The 25,956-nt window shown below is 40.7% G+C and overlaps 2 protein-coding genes and 2 non-coding genes across 4 annotated transcripts in view; 1 reads left to right on the top strand and 3 right to left on the bottom strand.

Moving 5' to 3' along the window:
• The window catches only part of LOC113028755 (leukocyte elastase inhibitor-like), a 373,460-nt gene that overhangs the window by 145,049 nt on the left and 202,455 nt on the right, over positions 1 to 25,956 (bottom strand). The gene's annotated exons all lie outside the window — the stretch shown is intronic.
• On the bottom strand, positions 10,996 to 11,730 carry LOC145431076 (small ribosomal subunit protein uS10-like; the record flags this gene model as incomplete). The annotated part of the gene is made up of 3 exons (XM_080306410.1): positions 10,996 to 11,219; positions 11,348 to 11,421; positions 11,607 to 11,730. Coding segments are annotated over 3 exons (381 nt in total), but the record flags the coding sequence as incomplete, so codon positions are not given.
• Positions 11,493 to 11,558, bottom strand: LOC145431217 (small nucleolar RNA U54). The gene has a single exon (XR_013911596.1). It is a non-coding gene; the product is annotated as a small nucleolar RNA U54 (small nucleolar RNA).
• On the top strand, positions 12,837 to 12,918 carry trnas-aga (transfer RNA serine (anticodon AGA)). Its single transcript has one exon. It is a non-coding gene; the product is annotated as a tRNA-Ser (tRNA).

Here is a 25,956-nt window from a genome sequence, read left to right as displayed (position 1 = left end):
AAAATGCAGTTGGCAACACAAGAAGCTGAAAATGTAACGGCTGAAGCTGAAATACTCAGGAAGGAATTACTGCATGTAAAGCAACAACTTCAAGAGGAGAAAAAACGTAAACATGAGGCAGAAAATGAGATTGAAAATATGAAGAAAGAATTGTTGGAAGCTCAAAAAGTGTTGGAGGAAGAGAAATTTAAAATACAGGAAGCAAAGAAAGAAATGGAAAATACAAAGAGTTTCACTCAAAACATGAGGAAGAAGTTGCTGGAAACAGAGGAAGAAATAGAAAAAGAGACACATGGAAAATGGGAGGCAAAACAGGAAAGTGAAACTCTGAAGAAGAAACTGATGAAAGTGCAAGAAGAACTTGCAGAAGAGAAAATTGAGGTGAAGGTATTCAAGAAAGAAACGACAGCCTCTGAGGTGACCAAGAAAGGCTGCAAAGATGCACTTAAAGAAATGCAAAAGCACAAAAAGGAAGCTAAAGAGCTCCTGAAACAGAAAGTCAAACTGGCCAAACAGCAGCTGAAAGAAGCATTTAAAGACGCCGAGGAGCAGCTAAACAAAACCTTAAAAGAGCTGAAGGCAAAAGAAAAAGAAAAGAAAGCCGAGGACAGGAGTGGATTCTGGAGCAGACTGCTGAGAAAAAACTGACCCAGCAGCATCAAGTTTAAGGAGAGCAATAGTTTCTTCCTCCTTCCCCCTCTCTCAACCTTTCTTTCACAAAAATCCCCCCAAACTTGACTTGGGACGTTTGTTTGTTTTTAAAAACTCTATTCTGAATACATGTACTGAAATACACAAATAAAATTGCCATAACTTGACCTCATGTTGCCGGCTTCTTTTCTTGTGTGTCTGTGGATGTAAAACAGTAACACACTTTCTGCTCTGTGTGTTTTTAATTGTAAATAAATGCAATATATCTTCATTTTAAAAACTTCTGCTCTAAATCTTTTTTTAGCAAAATGCTTTTTTTGCCCCTTCCTGATATCTTATGTTTTAACATGTTTGTTACATTTACATGTTTCCGATTTCAAGTGTTAACACAGATGGTCAGAGACAGAGGTCTGGACAGCTCTTTCCCTTTATTTGTATTTATTCAGGTTATTTTTATACTCAAAAATCCATCCACAAGCTTCAACGCGTCCAGAACTCTGCTGCCCGTATCATCACCAGGACCCCTTCTATCCACCACATTACTCCTGTTCTGCAGCAGCTTCATTGGCTCCCGGTCAAATATCGTATCAATTTCAAAATACTCTAGTACACATTTTAGGCCATTCATCATCTCTCCCCTCAAAACAGGACTACAACAGTTCAAAATCAGGACTTCTTAGGACTTAACCAAAACAGAACCAGAAACAGCTGGGGGAGCAGCACAGCAAAGGACTCATCCAGGCTGGAAAAACGAATCAGGAAGGCTAGCTCTGTGGTCGGCATGAAGCTGGACACTTTGGTGATAGTGGGAGAGAAAAGGACATTAAAGAAACTGCTGGACATTATGGAAAATGCTGGGCATCCTCTGCACATGCTCGTAAATAATCAGAGGAGCCTATTCAGCGACAGGTTGCTTCTCTCAAAGTCAAGAACCAACAGGCTTAAAAACTCCTTTGTCCCACACGCCATCAAACTGTTTAACTCTTCGTTGGAGGGGAGAGGGAGGGGAAACAGGAGGACAAAGGCGAGTGGGAACAACTGAGCTGTAGTGCCTTTTCACTGTGCAATATTTGCAATATTTTTTTATATTTGACCTTTTTTGTGGGGCAAATAATATTGACACCAGTCATTTTGAGTTTTTCTGAAATGATTCTGTTGTTGTCTATAAAATATTAAAAAAATTAAGCTTTAGGGAAATCCTCTGGTTTAAAATCCTGTTTTAAAAAAGCACTTGGGACAATTGTGGTGGAGACAGCTTTTGTTATAATATCAATAATATTTATATGAATATGGGATACTGTTACATGTTTGCATAGACGTTTGTGGAATATGGAGACACTCCTGGCATTATATGAGCAAAGTGAAACTCAATTTTTAGGGTTCATGGAGATGAGTGTGAAGATCCAAACAATCGCTGTCAGTGATGGAGAAGCTTTGATGAAAATATTTGGTAAAAAGTTCACCAGCATGAAGGAAATGAAGTTTCAAACTTTCCTTAGGAGGAGCCCAGCACGCCTGCTTAAAGAAAAGTAAGTGTGCTGATGTGGATGCTTGCAGTGACTGCTGTATAGAGGCCATCACATGAAACATATCAGTGTCATAACTGTTAGTTTAGTCACGTGTTTGTTTATTGTCCTTATTGTTTTATCTGGGACTGTTTGCAAACATCTCAGAGAGAGGAGACACCAGCATCTGAACAGAGACTCAAACCAGCAACCTGCAGCTCCCTGCTTGGCTGCTCCAGTTTTCTCCTCTCTCATGTTGCCCACCAGTGATTTCTAGCTGCCCACCCACACAGCAGGCTAGAATATGCACTGAGCCTCAGCACCATGGTTGCAATACTTGGACATGTTTTCTTTATTAAATAATGAACCAGACCCCAAAAAGTAAACAGCTGTTATTGCTAGGCAACGGGAGCAGCATTTGGTGATGCAGCACCTGACATTCCTGACCATGTGGGCGGAGCATGCATGGAATGGAATGTTTCGTAGAACTGTGCAACACAAGCACTTAGTTACAGCATTTTTCATTTTATCCAGACACAGCTAGAGACACATCTACAGCAGCATCTCTGTGCAGGACAGACAACGGTTGAAGAAAAAAACACATCGAAAACTTCACTTCTCTACAAAACTTTGGTTCCTTTGTTTAAAAGGCCAAAATGAATCAAGGGAGATCGAGAAGAGGATTGGTGAGTGCGTCACCATACAGTACAGAACAGTCTGAGCTGATTAAACTACGAGAAGAATTTCAAATAATACAGGCTGAAAATGTCAAATTAAAAGAAGTGGCAGAAGAATCAAGAGAAGAAGCTAAAAATTCAAAGTTTGAAACCGAAGTAGTATTGAAGGAATTACTGCATGTGGGTCTAAAGCTTAAAGGAGAGAAGATGGGAAAACAACAAGCAGAAAATGAGAATGAAAACATCAAGAAAGAACTGTTGGAAGCTCAAAAAGCATTGCAGGAAGAGAAAAGCACAGCACAAGAAGCTAAAAATAAATATCAAAGTGCAAAGAAGGAGGCAGAAAATGTGATGCAGGAATTACAGGAGGTGCAGGAAGCTTTTGAAGAGGAGAAAAGGAAAATGCAGTTGGCAGCACAAGAAGCTGAAAATGTAACGGCTGAAGCTGAAATACTCAGGAAGGAATTACTGCATGTAAAGCAACAACTTCAAGAGGAGAAAAAACGTAAACATGAGGCAGAAAATGAGATTGAAAATATGAAGAAAGAATTGTTGGAAGCTCAAAAAGTGTTGGAGGAAGAGAAAATGAAAATAGAGGAAGCAAAGAAAGAAATGGAAAATACAAAGAGTTTCACTCAAAACATGAGGAAGAAGTTGCTGGAAACAGAGGAAGAAATAGAAAAAGAGACACATGGAAAATGGGAGGCAAAACAGGAAAGTGAAACTCTGAAGAAGAAACTGATGAAAGTGCAAGAAGAACTTGCAGAAGAGAAAATTGAGTTGAAGGTATTCAAGAAAGAAACGACAGCCTCTGAGGTGACCAAGAAAGGCTGCAAAGATGCACTTAAAGAAATGCAAAAGCACAAAAAGGAAGCTAAAGAGCTCCTGAAACAGAAAGTCAAACTGGCCAAACAGCAGCTGAAAGAAGCATTTAAAGACGCCGAGGAGCAGCTAAACAAAACCTTAAAAGAGCTGCAGGCAAAAGAAAAAGAAAAGAAAGCCGAGGACAGGAGTGGATTCTGGAGCAGACTGCTGAGAAAAAACTGACCCAGCAGCATCAAGTTTAAGGAGAGCAATAGTTTCTTCCTCCTTCCCCCTCTCTCAACCTTTCTTTCACAAAAATCCCCCCAAACTTGACCTGGGACGTTTGTTTGTTTTTAAAAACTCTATTCTGAATACATGTACTGAAATACACAAATAAAATTGCCATAACTTGACCTCATGTTGCCGGCTTCTTTTCTTGTGTGTCTGTGGATGTAAAACAGTAACACACTTTCTGCTCTGTGTGTTTTTAATTGTAAATAAATGCAATATATCTTCATTTTAAAAACTTCTGCTCTAAATCTTTTTTTAGCAAAATGCTTTTTTTGCCCCTTCCTGATTTCTTATGTTTTAACATGTTTGTTACATTTACATGTTTCCGATTTCAAGTGTTAACACAGATGGTCAGAGACAGAGGTCTGGACAGCTCTTTCCCTTTATTTGTATTTATTCAGGTTATTTTTATACTCAAAAATCCATCCACAAGCTTCAACGCGTCCAGAACTCTGCTGCCCGTATCATCACCAGGACCCCTTCTATCCACCACATTACTCCTGTTCTGCAGCAGCTTCATTGGCTCCCGGTCAAATATCGTATCAATTTCAAAATACTCTTGTACACATTTAAGGCCATTCATCATCTCTCCCCTCAAAACAGGACTACAACAGTTCAAAATCAGGACTTCTTAGGACTTAACCAAAACAGAACCAGAAACAGCTGGGGGAGCAGCACAGCAAAGGACTCATCCAGGCTGGAAAAACGAATCAGGAAGGCTAGCTCTGTGGTCGGCATGAAGCTGGACACTTTGGTGATAGTGGGAGAGAAAAGGACATTAAAGAAACTGCTGGACATTATGGAAAATGCTGGGCATCCTCTGCACATGCTCGTAAATAATCAGAGGAGCCTATTCAGCGACAGGTTGCTTCTCTCAAAGTCAAGAACCAACAGGCTTAAAAACTCCTTTGTCCCACACGCCATCAAACTGTTTAACTCTTCGTTGGAGGGGAGAGGGAGGGGAAACAGGAGGACAAAGGCGAGTGGGAACAACTGAGCTGTAGTGCCTTTTCACTGTGCAATATTTGCAATATTTTTTTATATTTGACCTTTTTTGTGGGGCAAATAATATTGACACCAGTCATTTTGAGTTTTTCTGAAATGATTCTGTTGTTGTCTACAAAATATTAAAAAAATTAAGCTTTAGGGAAATCCTCTGGTTTAAAATCCTGTTTTAAAAAAAGCACTTGGGACAATTGTGGTGGAGACAGCTTTTGTTATAATATCAATAATATTTATATGAATATGGGATACTGTTACATGTTTGCATAGACGTTTGTGGAATATGGAGACACTCCTGGCATTATATGAGCAAAGTGAAACTCATTTTTTAGGGTTCATGGAGATGAGTGTGAAGATCCAAACAATCGCTGTCAGTGATGGAGAAGCTTTGATGAAAATATTTGGTAAAAAGTTCACCAGCATGAAGGAAATGAAGTTCTCAAACTTTCCTTAGGAGGACCCCAGCACGCCTGCTTAAAGAAACGTAAGTGTGCTGATGTGGATGCTTGCAGTGACTGCTGTATAGAGGCCATCACATGAAACATATCAGTGTCATAATTGTTAGTTTAGTCACGTGTTTGTTTATTATCCTTATTGTTTTATCTGGGACTGTTTGCAAACATCTCAGAGAGAGGAGACACCAGCATCTGAACAGAGACTCAAACCAGCAACCTGCAGCTCCCTGCTTGGCTGCTCCAGTTTTCTCCTCTCTCATGTTGCCCACCAGTGATTTCTAGCTGCCCACCCACACAGCAGGCTAGAATATGCACTGAGCCTCAGCACCATGGTTGCAATACTTGGACATGTTTTCTTTATTAAATAATGAACCAGACCCCAAAAAGTAAACAGCTGTTATTGCTAGGCAACGGGAGCAGCATTTGGTGATGCAGCACCTGACATTCCTGACCATGTGGGCGGAGCATGCATGGAATGGAATGTTTCGTAGAACTGTGCAACACAAGCACTTAGTTACAGCATTGTTCATTTTATCCAGACACAGCTAGAGACACATCTACAGCAGCATCTCTGTGCAGGACAGACGACGGTTGAAGAAAAAAACACATCGAAAACTTCACTTCTCTACAAAACTTTGGTTCCTTTGTTTAAAAGGCCAAAATGAATCAAGGGAGATCGAGAAGAGGATTGGTGAGTGCGTCACCATACAGTACAGAACAGTCTGAGCTGATTAAACTACGAGAAGAATTTCAAATAATACAGGCTGAAAATGTCAAATTAAAAGAAGTGGCAGAAGAATCAAGAGGAGAAGCTAAAAATTCAAAGTTTGAAACCGAAGTAGTATTGAAGGAATTACTGCATGTGGGTCTAAAGCTTAAAGGAGAGAAGATGGGAAAACAACAAGCAGAAAATGAGAATGAAAACATCAAGAAAGAACTGTTGGAAGCCCAAAAAGCATTGCAGGAAGAGAAAAGCACAGCACAAGAAGCTAAAAATAAATATCAAACCGCAAAGAAGGAGGCAGAAAATGTGATGCAGGAATTACAGGAGGTGCAGGAAGCTTTTGAAGGGGAGAAAAGGAAAATGCAGTTGAAAATGTAACGGCTGAAGCTGAAATACTCAGGAAGGAATTACTGCATGTAAAGCAACAACTTGAAGAGGAGAAAAAACGTAAACATGAGGCAGAAAATGAGATTGAAAATATGAAGAAAGAATTGTTGGAAGCTCAAAAAGTGTTGGAGGAAGAGAAATTTAAAATACAGGAAGCAAAGAAAGAAATGGAAAATACAAAGAGTTTCACTCAAAACATGAGGAAGAAGTTGCTGGAAACAGAGGAAGAAATAGAAAAGGAGACACATGGAAAATGGGAGGCAAAACAGGAAAGTGAAACTCTGAAGAAGAAACTGATGAAAGTGCAAGAAGAACTTGCAGAAGAGAAAATTGAGTTGAAGGTATTCAAGAAAGAAACGACAGCCTCTGAGGTGACCAAGAAAGGCTGCAAAGATGCACTTAAAGAAATGCAAAAGCACAAAAAGGAAGCTAAAGAGCTCCTGAAACAGAAAGTCAAACTGGCCAAACAGCAGCTGAAAGAAGCATTTAAAGACGCCGAGGAGCAGCTAAACAAAACTTTAAAAGAGCTGAAGGCAAAAGAAAAAGAAAAGAAAGCCGAGGACAGGAGTGGATTCTGGAGCAGACTGCTGAGAAAAAACTGACCCAGCAGCATCAAGTTTAAGGAGAGCAATAGTTTCTTCCTCCTTCCCCCTCTCTCAACCTTTCTTTCACAAAAATCCCCCCAAACTTGACTTGGGACGTTTGTTTGTTTTTAAAAACTCTATTCTGAATACATGTACTGAAATACACAAATAAAATTGCCATAACTTGACCTCATGTTGCCGGCTTCTTTTCTTGTGTGTCTGTGGATGTAAAACAGTAACACACTTTCTGCTCTGTGTGTTTTTAATTGTAAATAAATGCAATATATCTTCATTTTAAAAACTTCTGCTCTAAATCTTTTTTTAGCAAAATGCTTTTTTTGCCCCTTCCTGATTTCTTATGTTTTAACATGTTTGTTACATTTACATGTTTCCGATTTCAAGTGTTAACACAGATGGTCAGAGACAGAGGTCTGGACAGCTCTTTCCCTTTATTTGTATTTATTCAGGTTATTTTTATACTCAAAAATCCATCCACAAGCTTCAACGCGTCCAGAACTCTGCTGCCCGTATCATCACCAGGACCCCTTCTATCCACCACATCACTCCTGTTCTGCAGCAGCTTCACTGGCTCCCGGTCAAATATCGTATCAATTTCAAAATACTCTTGTACACATTTAAGGCTATTCATCATCTCTGCCCTCCATATCTTTCTGATCTGGTTAAGATCGCCGCCCCATCTCGTTGTACTACTACTACGTCGATCTACTTCTTCCCTTTCACTCTCCGTCCCCTCCCCCCGTCTTGCCACCATGGGGAGCAGGGCTTTCAGCTGCTCTGCTCCACGACTCTGGAATCCCCTACCTCCTGATTTAAGAAATATCTCTTCCTTCTCTCTCTTTAAGTCCCAACTCAAAACTCACTTGTTCAAAATAGCTTATCCCACATAACCTCTCCACTCTGCTCTTTTAAATTAGTTTATGTCTTATGCTTTTACGATTGTGTAAACTGCTTGTTTTTATGTTGCTTTTTATTCTAATGTGTACAGTGACCTTGAGTGTTTTGAAAGGCGCTTTCAAATAAAATGTATTATTATTATCTTTGAAATATCTCAGTGTGACACTGATACTGTACATGAGTGTGGTAGGTTTTGAAAACAGCATCAGCAGAGTACACAGCAAAGGGGAAAGGAACAATTGTTCCTTTCAAATTTTTTACAAAACATCCAATCCTGGATCATATCCATATCCACTTAGGATCGAGTGATCCAAATACACCACATTGTGACAATAACCACGGCATAGCAGCTGATGAGCAGCAGATAGATACTGCTCATGGCACCACTGGTGCAACTAGACTTGCAGTCAAGACCGCCTAAACCAAGACCAAGACCAGAGGGTATCGAGACCAAGACAAGACTAAGAACAAGTCGAGACCAAGTCGAGACGAGACAGAGACAGACAAAAAAGTCTTTAAACTGCAGCCAGATGCTGCTTCGTTTACGGGTGTCAGGCATATTTATGTCTTTTTGCTTTAGCACGTCTCTCACCCTCTCTGTTTTTCACACAATGATATTATCCTATATCCTCGCATGTGATTGGCCACAATATGGAGGGATTGGAGCACAGCTGAGGCACTGTGTGAGAGCTGAGCAGCGAAAGAAAATAAAGCGAGGGTAGAAATGACTGATAGATTAATAGGCTCTGTTTTGAGTTTTGTTCAAAAAAGAATGACTTCATATAGGAAAAAATAAATATCACATATGCAGGACACCTTAAACTGTATCAAGACACGAGGACTAAACCCCAATTCAAACAGACCCAGAACTGATCGGGAATCAAAACAGGACTACAAGAGTTCAAAATCAGGACTACTGAGGACTTAACCAAAACAGAACCAGAATCAAAACTAGATGATAGTAGCACTAAAAATCATCATAGACCTGCACTACACTTATTTTTTAATTCTACCAAAGTCCACTATTTAGATTCAGAGCAGCTTATATAATTATTTAGCCTTATTGTGCAAACAAGCCTGCATAACTTAATAAATATAGAATTTGAAAAGTAACAAATGGTATCTCAGAAGTCACACAAGGTACTAGATACATGTTCTGATGAGTTTTAGCAAACAACCATTTGACTAACATGTGTGTCACCTGCTCTTGTTCCATCTCTGTTCTGTCCTCTCTCTCCCTCTCTGCTCCTCTCTCTCCCTCTTTGTGCTGACAATCAAGCCAAACACCAACATCATCAAATATACAGTTGAAACCAGACATTTACTCTTCAGATAAAAACACAAAAACGTTTTTAATTGTAACATCGAATCAGACTAAATGTTTATTTTTTAGATTAATAAATATAAAAACATATTTGTTAAATTTAAGAGTAAATTGTCTGTATTTCTTAATTGTAAATGGCACCAAATTGTATTCAAAATTGAGCCACACTCATGGAGCTCCACAATTCTTTTCCTGGTGTTTTGGTTGACATCTCTTGATTTTCCCATGTCAAAGAAACAGGCTCTGTGTTTTGCCTTATATGCATCCACAGCTGTGCCACCAATTTACTCACATGGACTCTACGAACCTGTCAGAAGCTTCTTCAGCTCAGAATGGAATCGTCTGGAGTTTTCTTATTAATTAACAATAAACTTAGTGTATATGTACTCCTAAATTTGATGAAAGTAATGAAAAATAGACAGCTTCCTCTTTTTATTCTGACATTTAACTAATTCAAAAGATATTTCAATATTTATTTATCTAAAACAAAACAAGTTTACTCTAAATTGATGTTTAACAGTAAAAAAATGTTTCTATGTTTTCTCTCTAAAGTTTATGTAAAGATCTGGTTTCAACTGTGAATATACTGCTGTGAATTGAAATTCCTCTTGTTTTGCATAGAAATATACTGAACAACATCCAAAGCATAATACATAAAATAACATCTACCTGAGTTTTTTCTTTGAAAGAAGCTCCTTATGGCCATTGTTGTGTTCATCAGTACATATCTGAAACCGATTTAGTTTGTTTAGCCGTGGAGGGTAACAACTGAAAATATGAAATAAACACACATGTAAGCTAAGACTCTCTAAAAAGAAAGCATTATTGTTGTTCGGCTTTTCATTTCGCCATTTGTTGATTCACTCGAAGAGCAAGTAACATAATATGGGTCAAGTGATCAGTTTGATATCAATCTTTTGTGAAACATTGTCATATTTACATTATTAGAACAGTGCCAATGATTTGCTTTGGTACCTGGTCAAACTTAAGCTCTCCTCTGTCTGCAGTAAACTCGCAGGGAGCAGCTTCTCCCCCCTTGCTCACATGCGCAAGCGTTGTGCTCAGTCTACTAGTGCCTGAGCTCGGATCATACCAAAATTAAAGGGAATTTACTACTGTGTGCTATGTGCTTGGAATATGGTGTGTAGTTTTTGTTTTATAGTTGTCAGTCAGGCATCTTACTATGAAACAAATTACACTCCAAAAGGCTTCTGAAAAAATGACCCGGGCTTAAGCCCAGTAAGCCACCCCCCATGGTTGACTCCAAATCTCCTGAACACTTTGTCGATCTGAGAAAGCAAGACCAAGACCACGTAAAAGTGAAGACCGGTCTCGAGACATCCAACTCTGGTTTACAGTTGTCATATTTCACTAGCCCCCTTAGTTCAAGGTTTCCCTAATAATTCTTCAACTGACAAATGTTTACACTCATTTTAACTTAGTAAAACCTTTGGCACTTTCTTTCCTTTAAGACATATTAATAAAAGGCAAATTTATATCTATTGCTTTTGAAAACTACAGCCATTCAGTGAGCGTCTAAGACTGCTTTTTCAGGTTCCTTTATTTGTACCTGTAGGCAGATTTTGCTTAAGTTTACAATTAACATCTAGACACTCATCGCAAACTTGGCCCTTTTGAGGTTTCCCACCATCACAAACCCAAACACCACCACGTCATAGTTTCCTCATTCATTGCTTTATTGAAAAATCTGGGTCATTTATGCATCAGCGATAGTGACTTCGACCTCTACACCAGGTTCGATGCTGATGGAGGTGATCTGCTTGACAATTTCAGATGGGCTGTGCAGATCAATCAGGCGCTTATGGATCCTCATCTGGAAGCGATCCCAGGTTTTGGACCCTTCACCACAGGGAGTCTTTCTGGTGGTGATGCGCAGAGTCTGGAGGGAGGAAGAGAAATGCATTTTACTTTAATAAAATGATCAAGCATTCAGGATACGCAATCAAGAAAAAGCAATTTATTCCAATGTGGTGTTAGATAAGAGTTCTGAGCCATGGTCTTCAGTACCTTGGTTGGCATGCGGACAGGTCCCTTCACCTTCAGGTTCTTTTCCTTAGCCCCACGGATCAGGTCTGCGCAGACTGCAGAGCAGAAATGCACAAAAACTTGAAAACACGGCCAGTCATCACTTTGCCTTGATTTGCTTTCCAAGCCGTGGCTCAGAATAGCGTATACATAAATCAGGGTTTATCAGTCAAATTTTTGTCCTCATAGCTCAGGTCAGGTTAAACTCACAACATTATTAACTAAATCTGAGCTTAATTACCCTTCTCCAGAGATTTGACGTTGCGGCTGGTGAGGGTGATGCGGATGCGGTGGATGGCAACCTCAGTGTCAACTGGTGCCTTGCCGGTGTCCTTAAAAGCCTGGATGTGAGGAGGAAAAAGCAGTTACTCAGGCCCATCCTTGATATTGCAGGACGATGTATTTAAAAAAAAAAAAAAAAAAAAAGGGGTCCACAGACTATTACACAGCATGGCTTACAATTAAACAAGCCCCCCCCCCAAAAAAAAAAAAAAAAAAAGGGGGGAGATCTCAAGAACACGCGCAGCGAACTAGTTTAGGTTTGATTCCTTTTACACTGATTCGGAAGCCCGGGCAAAAGCACCTGAACGCAGCGGCAGAGAACTATAATTTGGGACACCCCGATGATTTACTTTCAGCAACAACCGGCCCCCACAAAACGCGCGAGTCAAGAGGAAGCTTGAACTTTATATAAGAGAGTCTTCTGCCTCGCTTAGAAATGCGCCGAAACGTTAACTGTGCATTTAACATCCACAGCCGCATGAATCTACAGCTTGCTAACGTTAGTAACTATCTACAGTCCGTTTGGACGGTGTTTATGAAGGGGCTGCGAGCGCCATTAGCTGTTGGCATTAGCAGCGACACTCCGTAGAACTCTTGAGTTCAAATTACTCTACAAATCAGTGTCTCGGTAAAAGAGGAACCGTTTCTTGTTGTCTCGGCATGAAAGAGGAACAAGACAAGAACTGAAAGGTAGACAGGAAGGGCCAGCCATGAAAATAGAAGATGATGTTCTGTGTTAAAAGTCGTTGTGGTTTTGATTTGACGTGTGTATATATCCTGTCTGTGACGCATGAAGGGGCGTCAGTAAATCAAACCCTGATGCTATAAAAATCTGTGTATGCTTTAATTAAGTTGAAGACCACTTGCTGTCTGCGTACAGAGTGTTCTTCCCACGCGTGTATTAAAATCATCGTTTGACTTCACCCGGCCGGATCAGTGTGGTTATTCTTCGATCACCTCTTGTATCCTTCCTCAATTTTTGAACCTTAACACCAGCTAGCTTCAACCGCAGCTGTGCTGCACCGATCTCACGGAACTGCAAAACCACAAGCTTTCGCACCAAAGTCATGCAGCTACCGCATTTACAATCCAGCGTGGCCGTTGTTGTGCACGTCCTACTTGAAAGACGTGTGGCGTAGGACTTGGAAGACGTATGTCTTTCAAGTATGTAGCTCCACAGCCAAATGTAGTTGTTGTGGTCGAGCGGGCAAGGCGATGGATTAGAAATCCTTTGGGGTCTCCCCGCACAGGTTCGAATCCTGTCGACAACGGTCAGCTGTTTTGCGGCAGTCCAGACGATGATTTGAGAAGAAGCCACGGCATGGAGATCGCCTGAGAAGGTGCCAGGCCTTTGCTTGTGAAAATAGAGCACGCAGAAGCAATGGACCCAGCTATGTCCTGACAAAATTAGGCACATATTCAGTAAACATGGCATCCTTCAATTGGTCTTTTAGCCACCCCAGACATGCCCCCGTGTAGTCGTCCAGGATCCTGTCTGAGTACCGCCAATGACTGATGCGTCTGACAAATGCTGATTGCTTTGCAAGAGGACTGGGATCGGGATTGGAGGGACAGCGGATTTCACCGGGAATGGGACAACAGCAGAAATAGCTTCAAACATCAAACATTACTGCATGAAAAGCACAAAGAGTGGACACATTTCATTGTTTGGAACACTGCTTTTCACTACAGCTCTTTGCATGTAAAAACTTTGCTCTTCTCCACAGCTGGCTGACGGACACGCAAAAGTGCAAGCAAGAGTGGCCACAGACCCACTATGCCGGCCTTTGTACACTCTCTCCATCTAATGATAGAGAGGAAGGATACATTCACTACTTCTAGCCTCCACTATTCAAATTCAGTATTTTCACAGCGTCCTAAAAGCTTCCTGAAAAGCCTTTACACTATTTTCCAAAACGCTGCTGTGCTGCCCCTTTAATCCTCCTCAGTTCCCTCAGTTTGAGATCCTTCTTGGACTTGGTGTCATGGTACTCCAAGTTTTGCCAAACTTTGCAACTGTTGTAGCCCCTATGTGTGGCTGTGCTAACGACAAGAACACTTTCACATGGACTTCAGGTGCACAAGCGAGCTTTGAAGAAGTAAAAAAACTCCTGGTGAATAGTCCTGCACTGGCACTGTTTGACCCTGCCTTGCGTGTTGTGATCTCTACTGATGCAAGTGACTATGGGCTTGGTGCTGTATTTGCTCAAGTGCAACCTGATGGCACAGAAAAACCTGTGGCGTTTGCTTCCCGCACACTGTCTGCAACAGAACAAAAGTACTCAACTGTTGAAAAAGAAGCTTATGCTTGTGTGTGGGCTGCAGAGAAATGGAGAACGTATTTGTGGGGCCGACGTTTCACTCTGCGGACAGACCACCAAGCTCTGACAACGCTGCTGAGCACCAAAGGGTTTAATAGGGTTGGCATGCGCATCGCCCGCTGGTCTGCCCGCCTCCTGTGTTTTGACTATGATGTTATTTGCCGCCCAGGTTCTCAGAACTATACAGCTGACTGTCTCTCTCGCCATTCCACATCAGATTCAGATCATGAAATGGTAGCCCAAGTTTCTGCTGCCATGTCCTCACTTCCAGTTGCGGACTTTGACTCTGCCTGTTCAACTTGCCCTGAACTGGTTGCTTTGCGTTCACAAATACAAAGTGGCTGGCCTGCCTCAATCAAAGCACTTGAAGTCACGCTTGCACCTTACTACAAAATCCGTAATGAACTCTCAACCCTAAGTGATTATGTTCTCAGAGGCTCGAGGCTCATTGCACCACTTTCAGTGAGACCTAAACTGATTGCACTGGCACATGAAAGTCACCATTGTGCGCACAAAACAAAGATTAAGAGATCTCTACTGGTGGCCAAAAATGGACTCACAAGTTCAGTCTGCCATAACCTCATGCCTCCTTTGCCAGTCCAATGACAAAACTGCACATACTAATCCTGCTCCTCTCCAACCCGTCCCACTGCCTGATGGACCGTGGAAAAAACTTGGTCTTGACATTGTTGGGCCTTTTGATACTGCAATACCTGCTTGTAGATACGTCATAACATTGACTGACTACTACTCCAAATGGCCTGAGCTTGCCTTTTCACCTTATGCTACTACTGATGATGTCATTCAGTTCCTCTCATCTGTCTTTAGTCATCATGGCAACCCAGAGAACATCATAACTGACAATGATGCACAGTTCACCTCTGTAATGTTCACCTCATTCCTCCAGAATAGAGGCATCTCCCACAGCAGAACATCTGTCTACTACCCAGCTGCAAACGGAGCAATCGAACGGTTTCATCGTGCCCTCCGCACCTGTATCCAGACATCAATCCAGCAGTCGAAACCATCGAAGGCAACTGTGCTGGACTGGCTTCAAGTTTACTGTGCAACACCGCATGCAACTACTTCCCTCTCTCCCTATGAACTCCTGTATGGCAGGAAGATGCGTACTATACTGGATGTACTCCCTTTGCCTCCTGCTGTGTCTCCACTGGATGACGTTGCACGTCACTCAGTTCAGAAATATCAGTTGAAAATGCAACGTTACACTGATGGTAGGCGTCACGCACGGAAACCTTCTTTTCTACCAGGAGAGAGTGTGAGGATAAGGAAACCCCACCATGTTCCCAAAGGACATCGCAGATTTACCCCTCCTGTAACAGTAACAAAAGCCAAAGGCTTGAATGCCTGTTTACAGGCATTCTAGAACACAATATTTTGTACATTTGTACATTTCAAGCACTCTATTTTTTGGAGTCTATTTTTATCCTAAAAGATTCGATCCAGTTGCTTGTATTTTGCCTCCGCGTGTGAGGTCAGTATGCAGCGGCTCAAGCTGTACAATGTTCCAGGGGAAATAGTTTTATTCACCCTTTGACACTGTTAGTTCCACACGAGGTAGATGTTTTACTGCTGCAGACTAAGATGACATTTCTGTCACCTGCAAGACACTTGTCTTTAATGTCACTGCTACTCTCACAACCACACATAACCATAAAGCGGTGCACAACTCTAAACCTGTCAACCTTTTTGCCCTTTTGCATGTAAAGCTGCAGAGAAACAAACCTGACTGGTAACAAGATGGCGCTGGTGTGCGTGGTTGCTCGTCTGTCACTCCCAAGTTTGTTTCTGTTTCTGTTATTTCTGATCTGTGTCATTCACCAAACAAAGTCTCTGCTGAGGTATAATCGCCAGACATGATGATCACCTTTTATTGAAAAGGTCGGCAGCACCAGGCCTCTTATCACAGCTCCTGACTCTGACCCCTCTGTCTCTGTCCCTTGCACTGCTGATTTCACTCAGTTTGAGTTGGTGATTCTCTCCATTTCACAGGATGCGGGGTGTCATATTAACCCCGCAGGTTCCCCCAAGGATCCTTTCCCTCCACAATTTTTAAAAGAAATCTTTCCTAGTATAGGGCAGTCTGTCCTTGACATTATTAACAGCAGTCTGTCCTCTGGTGTGGTTCCTGCAATTTTCAAATATGCAGAAGTGCAGCCACTGCTTAGGAAACCTGGCCTTGATCACACAGTTTTAGCTAATTATAGACCGATTTCCAAGCTGCATTTTCTTTCCAAGTGTTAGAGAAAATTGTTTTGTGTCAACTGAAATATTTTATAGATGTAATGGCATCCTTGAGGTTTTTCAATCAGGATTTAAAACCCTTTATAGCACAGAATCTGCATTCTTAAAGGTCTTTATTCTGGTAACCACGTTGTTCTGGTCTTGCTTGACCTGACTGCTGCCTTTGACACAATAGACGACAAAATTCTAATATCTCGATTAAATGATCTAGTGGTTATTGGTGGCACTGCACGTAATTGGTTTAGTCTTATTTGGCAAACAGACCTTTCTCTGTCAGCTTCTCGGTTCCAAATCATCGTCTGCTTCTCTGTCATGTGGCGTCCCACAGGGGTCAAGTTTAGGGCTCTTTTTACTGTATATATTGCCTTTGGGTTTTCATTGTTCCACTGATGACTGTTAAATATATTTGCCACTAAAGCAGAAGGATGGCATCTCCATAAAACCTCTCTTGACATGTCTAAATGACATTAAAGCTTGGTTGGCTTTAAACTTCTTAAATTCTAATGATAAGAAAACAGAGGTGTTGGTGTTTTGAACTAGTGGTCCTTGTGAGTTCTCCTCTGTTGATTTGGGACCCCTGGAAGTTTATCTTAAACCTGTTATTACTGACCTTGGTTTTAAGTTGGACAGTGATTTTAAATTGGACAGCCAAGTTAGAGCCTGTGGTGAAGTCCAGTTTTTATCATTTAAGGTGACTGACAAGAGTGAAATCTTTTCTTTCTCTGCAGCACTTTGAAAGGTTTTACTTTTATTTCCTCAGTTAGTTATTATTACCAATTTATCAATTTTATTGGATAAATTGGAAAGATATGGTATTTGAGGGAAAGCTGGTAACTGGTTAAAAAGTTACCTAACGGGTCGGGAACAATATGTTAGCATAGGGCATTACCATTCAGAGAAACTTGGTATTACATGTGGTGTTCCCCAAGGGTCAGTGTTGGGACCAAAACTTTTCCATGTATACATAAATAATATTTTTGATGTTTCTCAAGTACTTAAACTCATACTGTTCGCAGATGACACCAACATATTTTTCAGTAGCGATGATTATACTGATCTTGTAATGACCGTAAACAGGGAGCTAAAATTAATTAAAAAATGGATGGACATAAATAAATTATCATTAAATATAAATAAAACTAAAGCAATGTTTTTGGAAATTTAAAATATAATATAGAATTACCAATTATCATTGAAGGTGTACCAATTGATAATGTGAGTGAAAACAAATTTTTGGGAGTCGTAATTGATAATAAAATTTCATGGAAACCCTACGTCTGTCAGGGTCCTGGGACTGGGCGACCCAGGATCCCTGGGCAGTCATGGACCTGTGTATTATTATTATGTATTTTTGGTGTCGTTTCCCCTTCTCTGTGCGTGTACATATGTGTGTTTCTCTGTGCTGTGTTAGTCTGTGTCCCACTCATATGTTTAGGCGAGGTATTTCATTTCATTTTTTCATTTATTTATTCATTTTCAGGCACAACAAATACCTATATTGAACATAAAATACACAAAACAAAAAACAAAACTTGCCTGAAAAAGGAGTGGGACGAAGAAAACTTATTAAATCCCACCCCTATACTCACTCATCAACAAAAAAAAAACAATAAACTTCCCGCAGCTATGCCCATCATTGCATACAGACCCATCAACAGCCCCGGGCAGATACAAGCATCTAAGCGGCAGCTCGCAACCAACAATCAGAGCCTTCATAACTGAATACAGAATATATAAATTATAAATTGCATTACCACAGGTAACAGGCAGTAATAACTACAAGTAACAGACACACATACATATACATACATATATATCTACACACACAAGTACATATATGTACATACATACGCACACTTTATTTTTTATTTTTTATTTTGGAATCCATACCAGCAATGGTAAGAGGACAGACATTACAGAGCACACTAAAACCCATCATTGAGTATACTGTGACCAGACCAACTGTTTGTAGAGAAATTTAAATCTATGAATATTTTTGCATTGTTTCAATTGTAAACTCAGACTGTTCCAGATTTTCACACCACATACAGACACACAAAAGCCTTTACGGGTTGTTCGAATTCTGGGTAATTTGAATTCTCCAAAGCCTCTCACATTATAAACCTTTTCTCGAATTTCAAATCTAGTTTGTAAATTTGCCGGTAAAAGTTTAGTAAAAGCTTTATACAAAATTATGGATGTATTGTAATTAACCAGATCCTGGAATTTAAGTAACTTTGCCTGAAGAAAGAATTTGTGAGTATGATCTAGATAACCAGCCTTGTGAATAATACGCAGTGCTCGTTTCTATACTGTGACTAATGGATTAGTTGTATTTTTATATGTATTTCCCCACACTTCCACACAATATGTAAGATATGGAAGAACCAGGGTACAGTACAGAGTACGAAGTGCATCTTTATCAAGGAATTGTTTCACTTTGTTCAAAACTGCGAGGCTTCTGGAAATTTTGGTTTTTATGTGTCTGACGTGGGGTTTCCATGAAATTTTGTTATCAATTATAACTCCCAAAAATTTGTTTTCACTCACATTATCAATTGGTACACCTTCAATGATAATTGGTAATTCTACATTATATTTTAAATTACCAAAAAACATTGCTTTAGTTTTATTTATATTTAATGATAATTTATTTATGTCCATCCATTTTTTTATTAATTTTAGCTCCCTGTTTACAGTCATTACAAGATCAGTATAATCATCGCTACTGAAAAATATGTTGGTGTCATCTGCGAACAGTATGAGTTTAAGTACTTGAGAAACATCAAAAATATCATTTATGTATACATTGAAAAGTTTTGGTCCCAACACTGACCCTTGGGGAACACCACATGTAATACCAAGTTTCTCTGAATGGTAATGCCCTATGCTAACATATTGTTCCCGACCTGTTAGGTAACTTTTTAACCAGTTACCAGCTTTCCCTCGAATACCATATCTTTCCAATTTATCCAGTAAAATTGAGTGGTTGATTGTGTCGAAGGCCTTTTTGAGGTCAACAAAAATACCAACTGCATATTTATTTTTATCCAGTGTATCAGTAATTTCTTCTACTGCCTCAATTATCGCCATTGAAGTGGTTCTTTGCGTTCTGAAACCATACTGACCAACATTTATTATTTGATGTTTTTCAAGGAATTTTTCTAATCTTGAATTAAAAAGTTTTTCTAGAATTTTTGAGAATTGAGGCAGTAGAGAAATAGGCCTATAATTGGTAAAACTGTGTTTGTCATTACTTTTATATAGTGGTATTACTTTCGCAATTTTCATTTTTTTTGGAAAACAACCGGACTGAAATGATAAATTACAGATATATGTTAAGGGACTAGCAATATTCAGAATAACCTGTTTAACTACAGACATATTTATGTCATGATAATCCATTGAAGACTTACTTTTATATTTTAATGTGATATTTATTACTTCTTGCTCATTTGTAGCTGAGAGGAACAGTGAAAAGGGATTTGATTTTATATTACTGATATTTTCATTTTTATGACACGGGATGTCCGCTGCTAGTTCAGGGCCAACATTTATGAAGAATTTATTGAACCCATCGACAATATTACTCATGTTGTGATTTTCACCATTTGCATCAGTAAAATATTCAGGATATGATGTTCCAGAAGATCCTTGTTTAATTAAGTTGTTTAACACATCCCAAGTTCCTTTTATATTGTTTTTATCTTCTTCTATAATAAAGTTGTTTGCTCGTTCTTATAATATCAGTCAATTTATTTCTATATGCTTTATATCTTTGTTCCACTTCTTTTGTTTTTACTTTGATAAACTGTTTATACAGATTGTTTTTCTTTTTGCAAGCATTAATAATTCCTTTTGTGAGCCAAGGACTTTTTATCTTTTTTTTCTTTGTCATGTGTTCGTTTACAGGACAATGTTTATTGTACCACATAGTAAAAATATCTAGAAAATTATCATAAGCCTTGTCCACATCTGACTCTTCATACACCGAACTCCAATCTTGTTGTGCTAAATCGAAATTGAAGGCATGAATTGCTTCTTCATTTATTGTTCGCTTTGCTATCATGATCTTGGTATCTATTTTTTTTAAATCACAGTCACACAAAGTAAAAACTGGTAAGTGGTCAGTTATATCACAGACAAGCAGACCACTATTAATTTGGAAATCCATGACATTAGTAAAAATGTTGTCAATAATAGTGGCGCTATGTGAAGTTATTCTGCTTGGCTTTGTTATTGTTGGATATAGTGATAAGCTGTACATTGTGTCAGTAAAGTCATCAATGGCTTTTAACCTTGTTGGATTTAGCAAATCAATGTTAAAATCACCACAGATAAATAGTAATTTTTGGTTCACCGAAGCAAACGTTTTTTCTATCCATTCATTAAAAGTGTCAATACTTGAACTGGGTGTCCGATATATACAACTTATTATAACATTTCTCTTTTTTTCATTCATAATCTCAATAGTAAAACATTCCAAAATTCCATCAATAGCCATAGACATAGTTGTTACAACATTATATTTTATAGAGTTATGAACATATATAGCAACCCCGCCGCCCGCCTTATTTAATCTATTCATGTATTTTAAATCATATCCATTCAAACAAAAATCTATTCCTTTATCGACATTGAACCAAGTTTCAGTGATGGCTATAACACTAAAGGGGCGAGAAAATTGTTGCAAATAGTCCTTAATGAAATCAAAATTAGAGTACATACTTCTGCTGTTAAAGTGAATTAATGAGAGCTTCCCGTCTAGGTTAATTTCTTTTTCATATTGTTCCTGAGTGAAATAATTACAATTTTTAACAAAAGAAGAGAGAAAGTTACTTTCAGAATCTATTTCTGGATCTATTATATTATGCTCCTTATATTCACAATCTAGATCAATTACTTTCTGTTGAAGAACTAATTTCAACGTGTCCATGTCATTTCCTGGTGTAATTGATACATTGGTGTCAGTTATACTTGTCCAGATCCTCCATGTTCCTCACTATCAGTACTTTTGCCTCTTCTGGTGTCCCGTTTAGCTTAATGAAAATCTTACAGTTTGTTACCCATGTATGTTGTATTTTACCGTTCTTCTTCAGTTGCCTTGCCTTCCTCGCGATGTCTGCGTTTTTTCGTGTCAGATGCTCATTAATGAAAACGTCCGTGCCTTTCAGTTTGCGTCCTTGTTTCAGCAGTGCGACCTTGTTCTTCCGATTGACAAATCTCATAATGATGGCCGGCAGTCTGTCACTCCTCCTGGGCAGTGAGTGACATGCTTCTATGTGCTCCAGGTCCATCTCTATCCCCTTGCTTTGGAGGAAGGACGCCACATGTTGCTCTACCGAGCGGGTCTCCTCGTCGCTGGGCTCCCCGACGTTCCCGGCCACCGCGCGCGCGTACGAGCGCGGCTTGATTTTAATACCGCTGATGACCACGTCGTTCGTACGGGTGTACTGCTCCAGCTCATCCACCCGCCGCTCGAGATCCATGATCCGTCTGTCCTTCTCGGCATTTTGGAGGCGTAGCTGTTTTACCTCCTCCAGAAGCCCCAGAAGCAGCTCCTGCTGTGCCCTGACTGCGGCCACGTCTCCGCACAGCGCTCCGAGGGAGGTTTTAATGTCCTCAACCTCCTCTGGTGTTGGGCCTTTCTTGGGTGGCATACTGAAGCGAGAGCACGAGGCGGCCACCACGAGGGACCCGGAAGCGGAATTTCTGATGATGGCGCCTGGCTAGGCCTGCTGGCTGATGGTGGAGCCTGGCTGTGGCCTGCTAGCTGATGGTGGAGCCTGGCTGTGGCCTGCTGGCTGATGGTGGAGCCTGGCTGTGGCCTGCTGGCTGATGGTGGAGCCTGGCTGGGTCTGCTGGATGTGGCCTGCTGGCTGATGTTGGAGCCTGGCTGGGTCTGCTGGATGTGGCCTACTGGCTGATGGTGGAGCCTGGCTGTGGCCTGCTGGCTGATGGTGGAGCCTGGCTGTGGCCTACTGGCTGATGGTGGAGCCTGGCTGTGGCCTGCTGGCTGATGGTGGAGCCTGGCTGGGTCTGCTGGCTGTGGCCTGCTGGCTGATGGTGGAGCCTGGCTGTGGCCTGCTGGCTGATGGTGGAGCCTGGCTGGGTCTGCTGGCTGTGGCCTGCTGGCTGTTCAAATCAGCACAAACGTAGCATGCTTTGTTTCTTAATGTAGAAATTAAATTCAGCTTTTAAATGTATAAATTAAATGGTTATGAAATTGCAGGAGGTGGAGCCCGGAGCACTGCAGGCTCCTGTTTCTGCTTGCTCTCGATGGGTATGGGTGTGTATGTCTGCGGGTGTGCCTGGAGGATGGAGCTCGGCCACCTGCAGGCCTGAGGGGTGTGGCCCTGCGGAGGGACTGGCCACACCCGAAGCCACACACCTGCCGCTGATCAGGGCTCGTCGGGGGAGCTACTTAGGAGAGTTTTGGAGCTCCCACCGACGCGGGATCATTGAGTTATCTTACCAAGTCAGTGTGTGTTAGCTTAGGTCTGTGCTGTGCGTATATGCCCGCCGAGGGTTAGTGTTGACGGCTGCGTCTCTGGTTTCCCTACAGGAGGAGTGGTCCGGAGAGGCAGCACGCACGGGGGTGCAGAAACACAACAGCGGGGAGCACGAGCACAGATATCGGAGGGAAGCACGCACACGGGGTTCGAGGGAGCAACGGGGAGTTATTGTATTTACAGCCTTTTCACTGTAAATAAAGAGCACTGTTTGCATCACAGAGTCTGCGTTTTGGGTCCTCCTTTCCCCACATCCCCACGGTCTGCCAGCCAGACCGTGACAACGTCAGACACATAAAAACCAAAATTTCCAGAAGCCTCGCAGTTTTGAACAAAGTGAAACAATTCCTTGATAAAGCACTACACATACTTACTTACTGTGGCGCCCTGCAGAGAGCAAAACCTCTTAAATAAATGGGAGTAAGGGTAAGCACTTCGTACTCTGTACTGTACCCTGGTTCTTCCATATCTTACATATTGTGTGGAATTGTGGGGAAATACATATAAAAATACAACTAATCCATTAGTCACAGTACAGAAACGAGCACTGCGTATTATTCACAAGGCTGGTTATCTAGATCATACTCACAAATTCTTTCTTCAGGCAAAGTTACTTAAATTCCAGGATCTGGTTAATTACAATACATCCATAATTTTGTATAAAGCTTTTACTAAACTTTTACCGGCAAATTTACAAACTAGATTTGAAATTCGAGAAAAGGTTTATAAGGTTGGAGAATTCAAATTACCCTGATCTCTTCCAGTAAATGGGGGGTGAATTTGGATTTAAGAAATATTTGGATTCAGTCGACTCTGGCTATTGTAAATACATTTTAGTCGATCCAAAACACATACTGGGAAATCAGAGAGAACACATTCAGAAGTTTTGTATAAAACATTAAGAGATGAATTCATGAAAATGTGTTTTGTTTCAGTTTGTTGTACTTCCAGTATTTGTAAAAAATAATGTACATGAAGAATATTATCTGCCTTGTGTATGAGAAACTGTAAATAAAATATTTGTTTCACAAATTCAAAACTGACTTTTTGTCACGGCTGGCGGAGTGAGCCGTGTGGTGTGGAGGAAAAGGAGGACCCAAAATGCAGCAAACTGATGATACGAGTGACGTTTATTTACAGGGTGGTAGTGGCAAAAACAGGCAATGAAGCATGAGTAATTACAAACGGAAACCTAAACTGGGAGAAACTAAGTGACAAACCTGGGACCATACAAAAGGGGTGCGGGGCAGAGAGACGCAGAGACAGGAACACCATAGAACGCAGACGAGCCGACAACGAACACAGACCGACACCCACTATATATACACACACACAAGGTAATCAGGTAATCGCACACAGGAGGGAAGAACAGCTGATCTGAATACACATGATGACTGGAGGACACAAGCTGAACACAATGACAACAGACACAGACTTTCAGAACAAAACAGGAAATCTAGAACCCGAACCAGACACAAGGGGGGAGGACACAGAATAACTAGAACAGAGGGAAATAATCACAAAACACAAAACGCTGGGTCAACGACCCAGGACCATGACACTTTGTCTCCAAACCTTCTGTCAGAGACTGAACGTCCAAAAGTTTTAGAGACTTTAGACCTCTTATCTTTCCATGTTAACTTGAGCTACAATCCTCTATACTCACAGTCAAAATATGAGACACCGTGTCAAGCTCGTGTTGTCACAGTCTACGTCTCACTGTGTTTCTTGATTTATTTTTTCCGAATATGTTTTACAAATAGAAAAACTCAATGTATCGACAACCGCTGCACATGTGAGATAAATCCACAGATACATAAATCATCAAGCATCTTGTGGCCTGTCTGTTAGAGAGAGAGAGTATGAGTGTGTGTCTTTGTCACAATTGTATTTGATGATGAGGGCGGGAAGCTGCAATAATGGCCCCCAGGAGCCCAGATGGGGATCCCCCAGACGAAGGCTGAGAATCACGGAGAACCACAGGCCAGGGGCAGCTGACTCCACTAGTGGCCGACCATCCCTTTGTACGAGCCTGTCCCAGGCGCCCAAGAACACCTGCCTCCATGACCATGTCCCACAGGACCCAGGCCATGCACGATCACACACAGGCTAGTCATTCAAAACAACTTTTCTCTGTCGTCTCTTTTTCTTTATAAACTGGTGGTGTTGCCACAGTAGAGTGTCTCGTGGTTTGTGGGCTCATCTAAAGGTAAGCACCGAGCAAACTTTAATGTGAGTTCAGTTAAACTTGAGTTTAGCTCCTGAATGAGGTCTTCTGCTGCTCTCCTCGGTATTTGTTCACAGTTTATTGTGAACACATTGAGAGAAGAGTGTTTGGAGAAAAACACCAACTAATCATTAGCTCAACACGCTGGGAGAAGTTGAGCGTTTGCTCGCAGAAAGTTGGAGCAGAAAAGTCTTTTCTGCTGCAGTATCAGGGTCACAATAAACTTTATTGTCCAGCTGCTGTGGATGAACACAAGCGTGGAATTCAATTAATGAATTGATTATATTCATTTCTCTGATTCCCAACAAGGATAAGGACATGACAGGATGTGGGGAATATAGACCAATGTGAAATTGAAAACTGAAAACTATTGTGCTGATGAAAATAATCATTACAGTTGGTTAGTTTGGGGTGTGAAACTGGAACTTTGTGGTTTCAGTTAGTATCAAAACAAATGAAAGAAAAATCATTTTCTTCTAAACATTTGATGGAGAATTCTTATTGTAAAAAGTGAAAGTTATACAATCTGTAAAGGAGAATTAATTGGATGAGATTTTTGGAAAATTTATCAAAACTCTTAGTTGCCTCCACATTGCAGCTGCAGGCTTATTGTTAAGTAGTTGAATGTGGTTTTAACCAAGAAATATGTAAGATCTAATGTCTTCATAGAGACAGAATGCCATAGAATTACAGGCAGTTTGAATGCCTGTAATTATCAGGCTGTACTCAAGCCCATTAATTAAATCTGAAAACTGTGCTGAGACTCCAAACCCAAGTACCCTCCTGGGAAATTATGGCTACACTTGGATCTGCTGATAGAGAAGTGAGTCAGTGTAACCTTTATTAAATCAGGCAAAACTACACATACTTACTTACTGTGGCGCCCTGCAGAGAGCAAAACCTCTTAAATAAATGGGAGTAAGGGTAAGCTGAAGCCATCTGATGTTTATGTTCATGAATATAACACACTGACACATTTTGACT

This window comes from Astatotilapia calliptera, chromosome 9 (genome assembly GCF_964374335.1).
Source record: "Astatotilapia calliptera chromosome 9, fAstCal68.1, whole genome shotgun sequence".
Taxonomy (NCBI): Eukaryota; Metazoa; Chordata; class Actinopteri; order Cichliformes; family Cichlidae; genus Astatotilapia; species Astatotilapia calliptera.
Note: the sequence above shows the minus strand (reverse complement) of the source record. Positions and strands in the feature narration are given on the sequence as shown.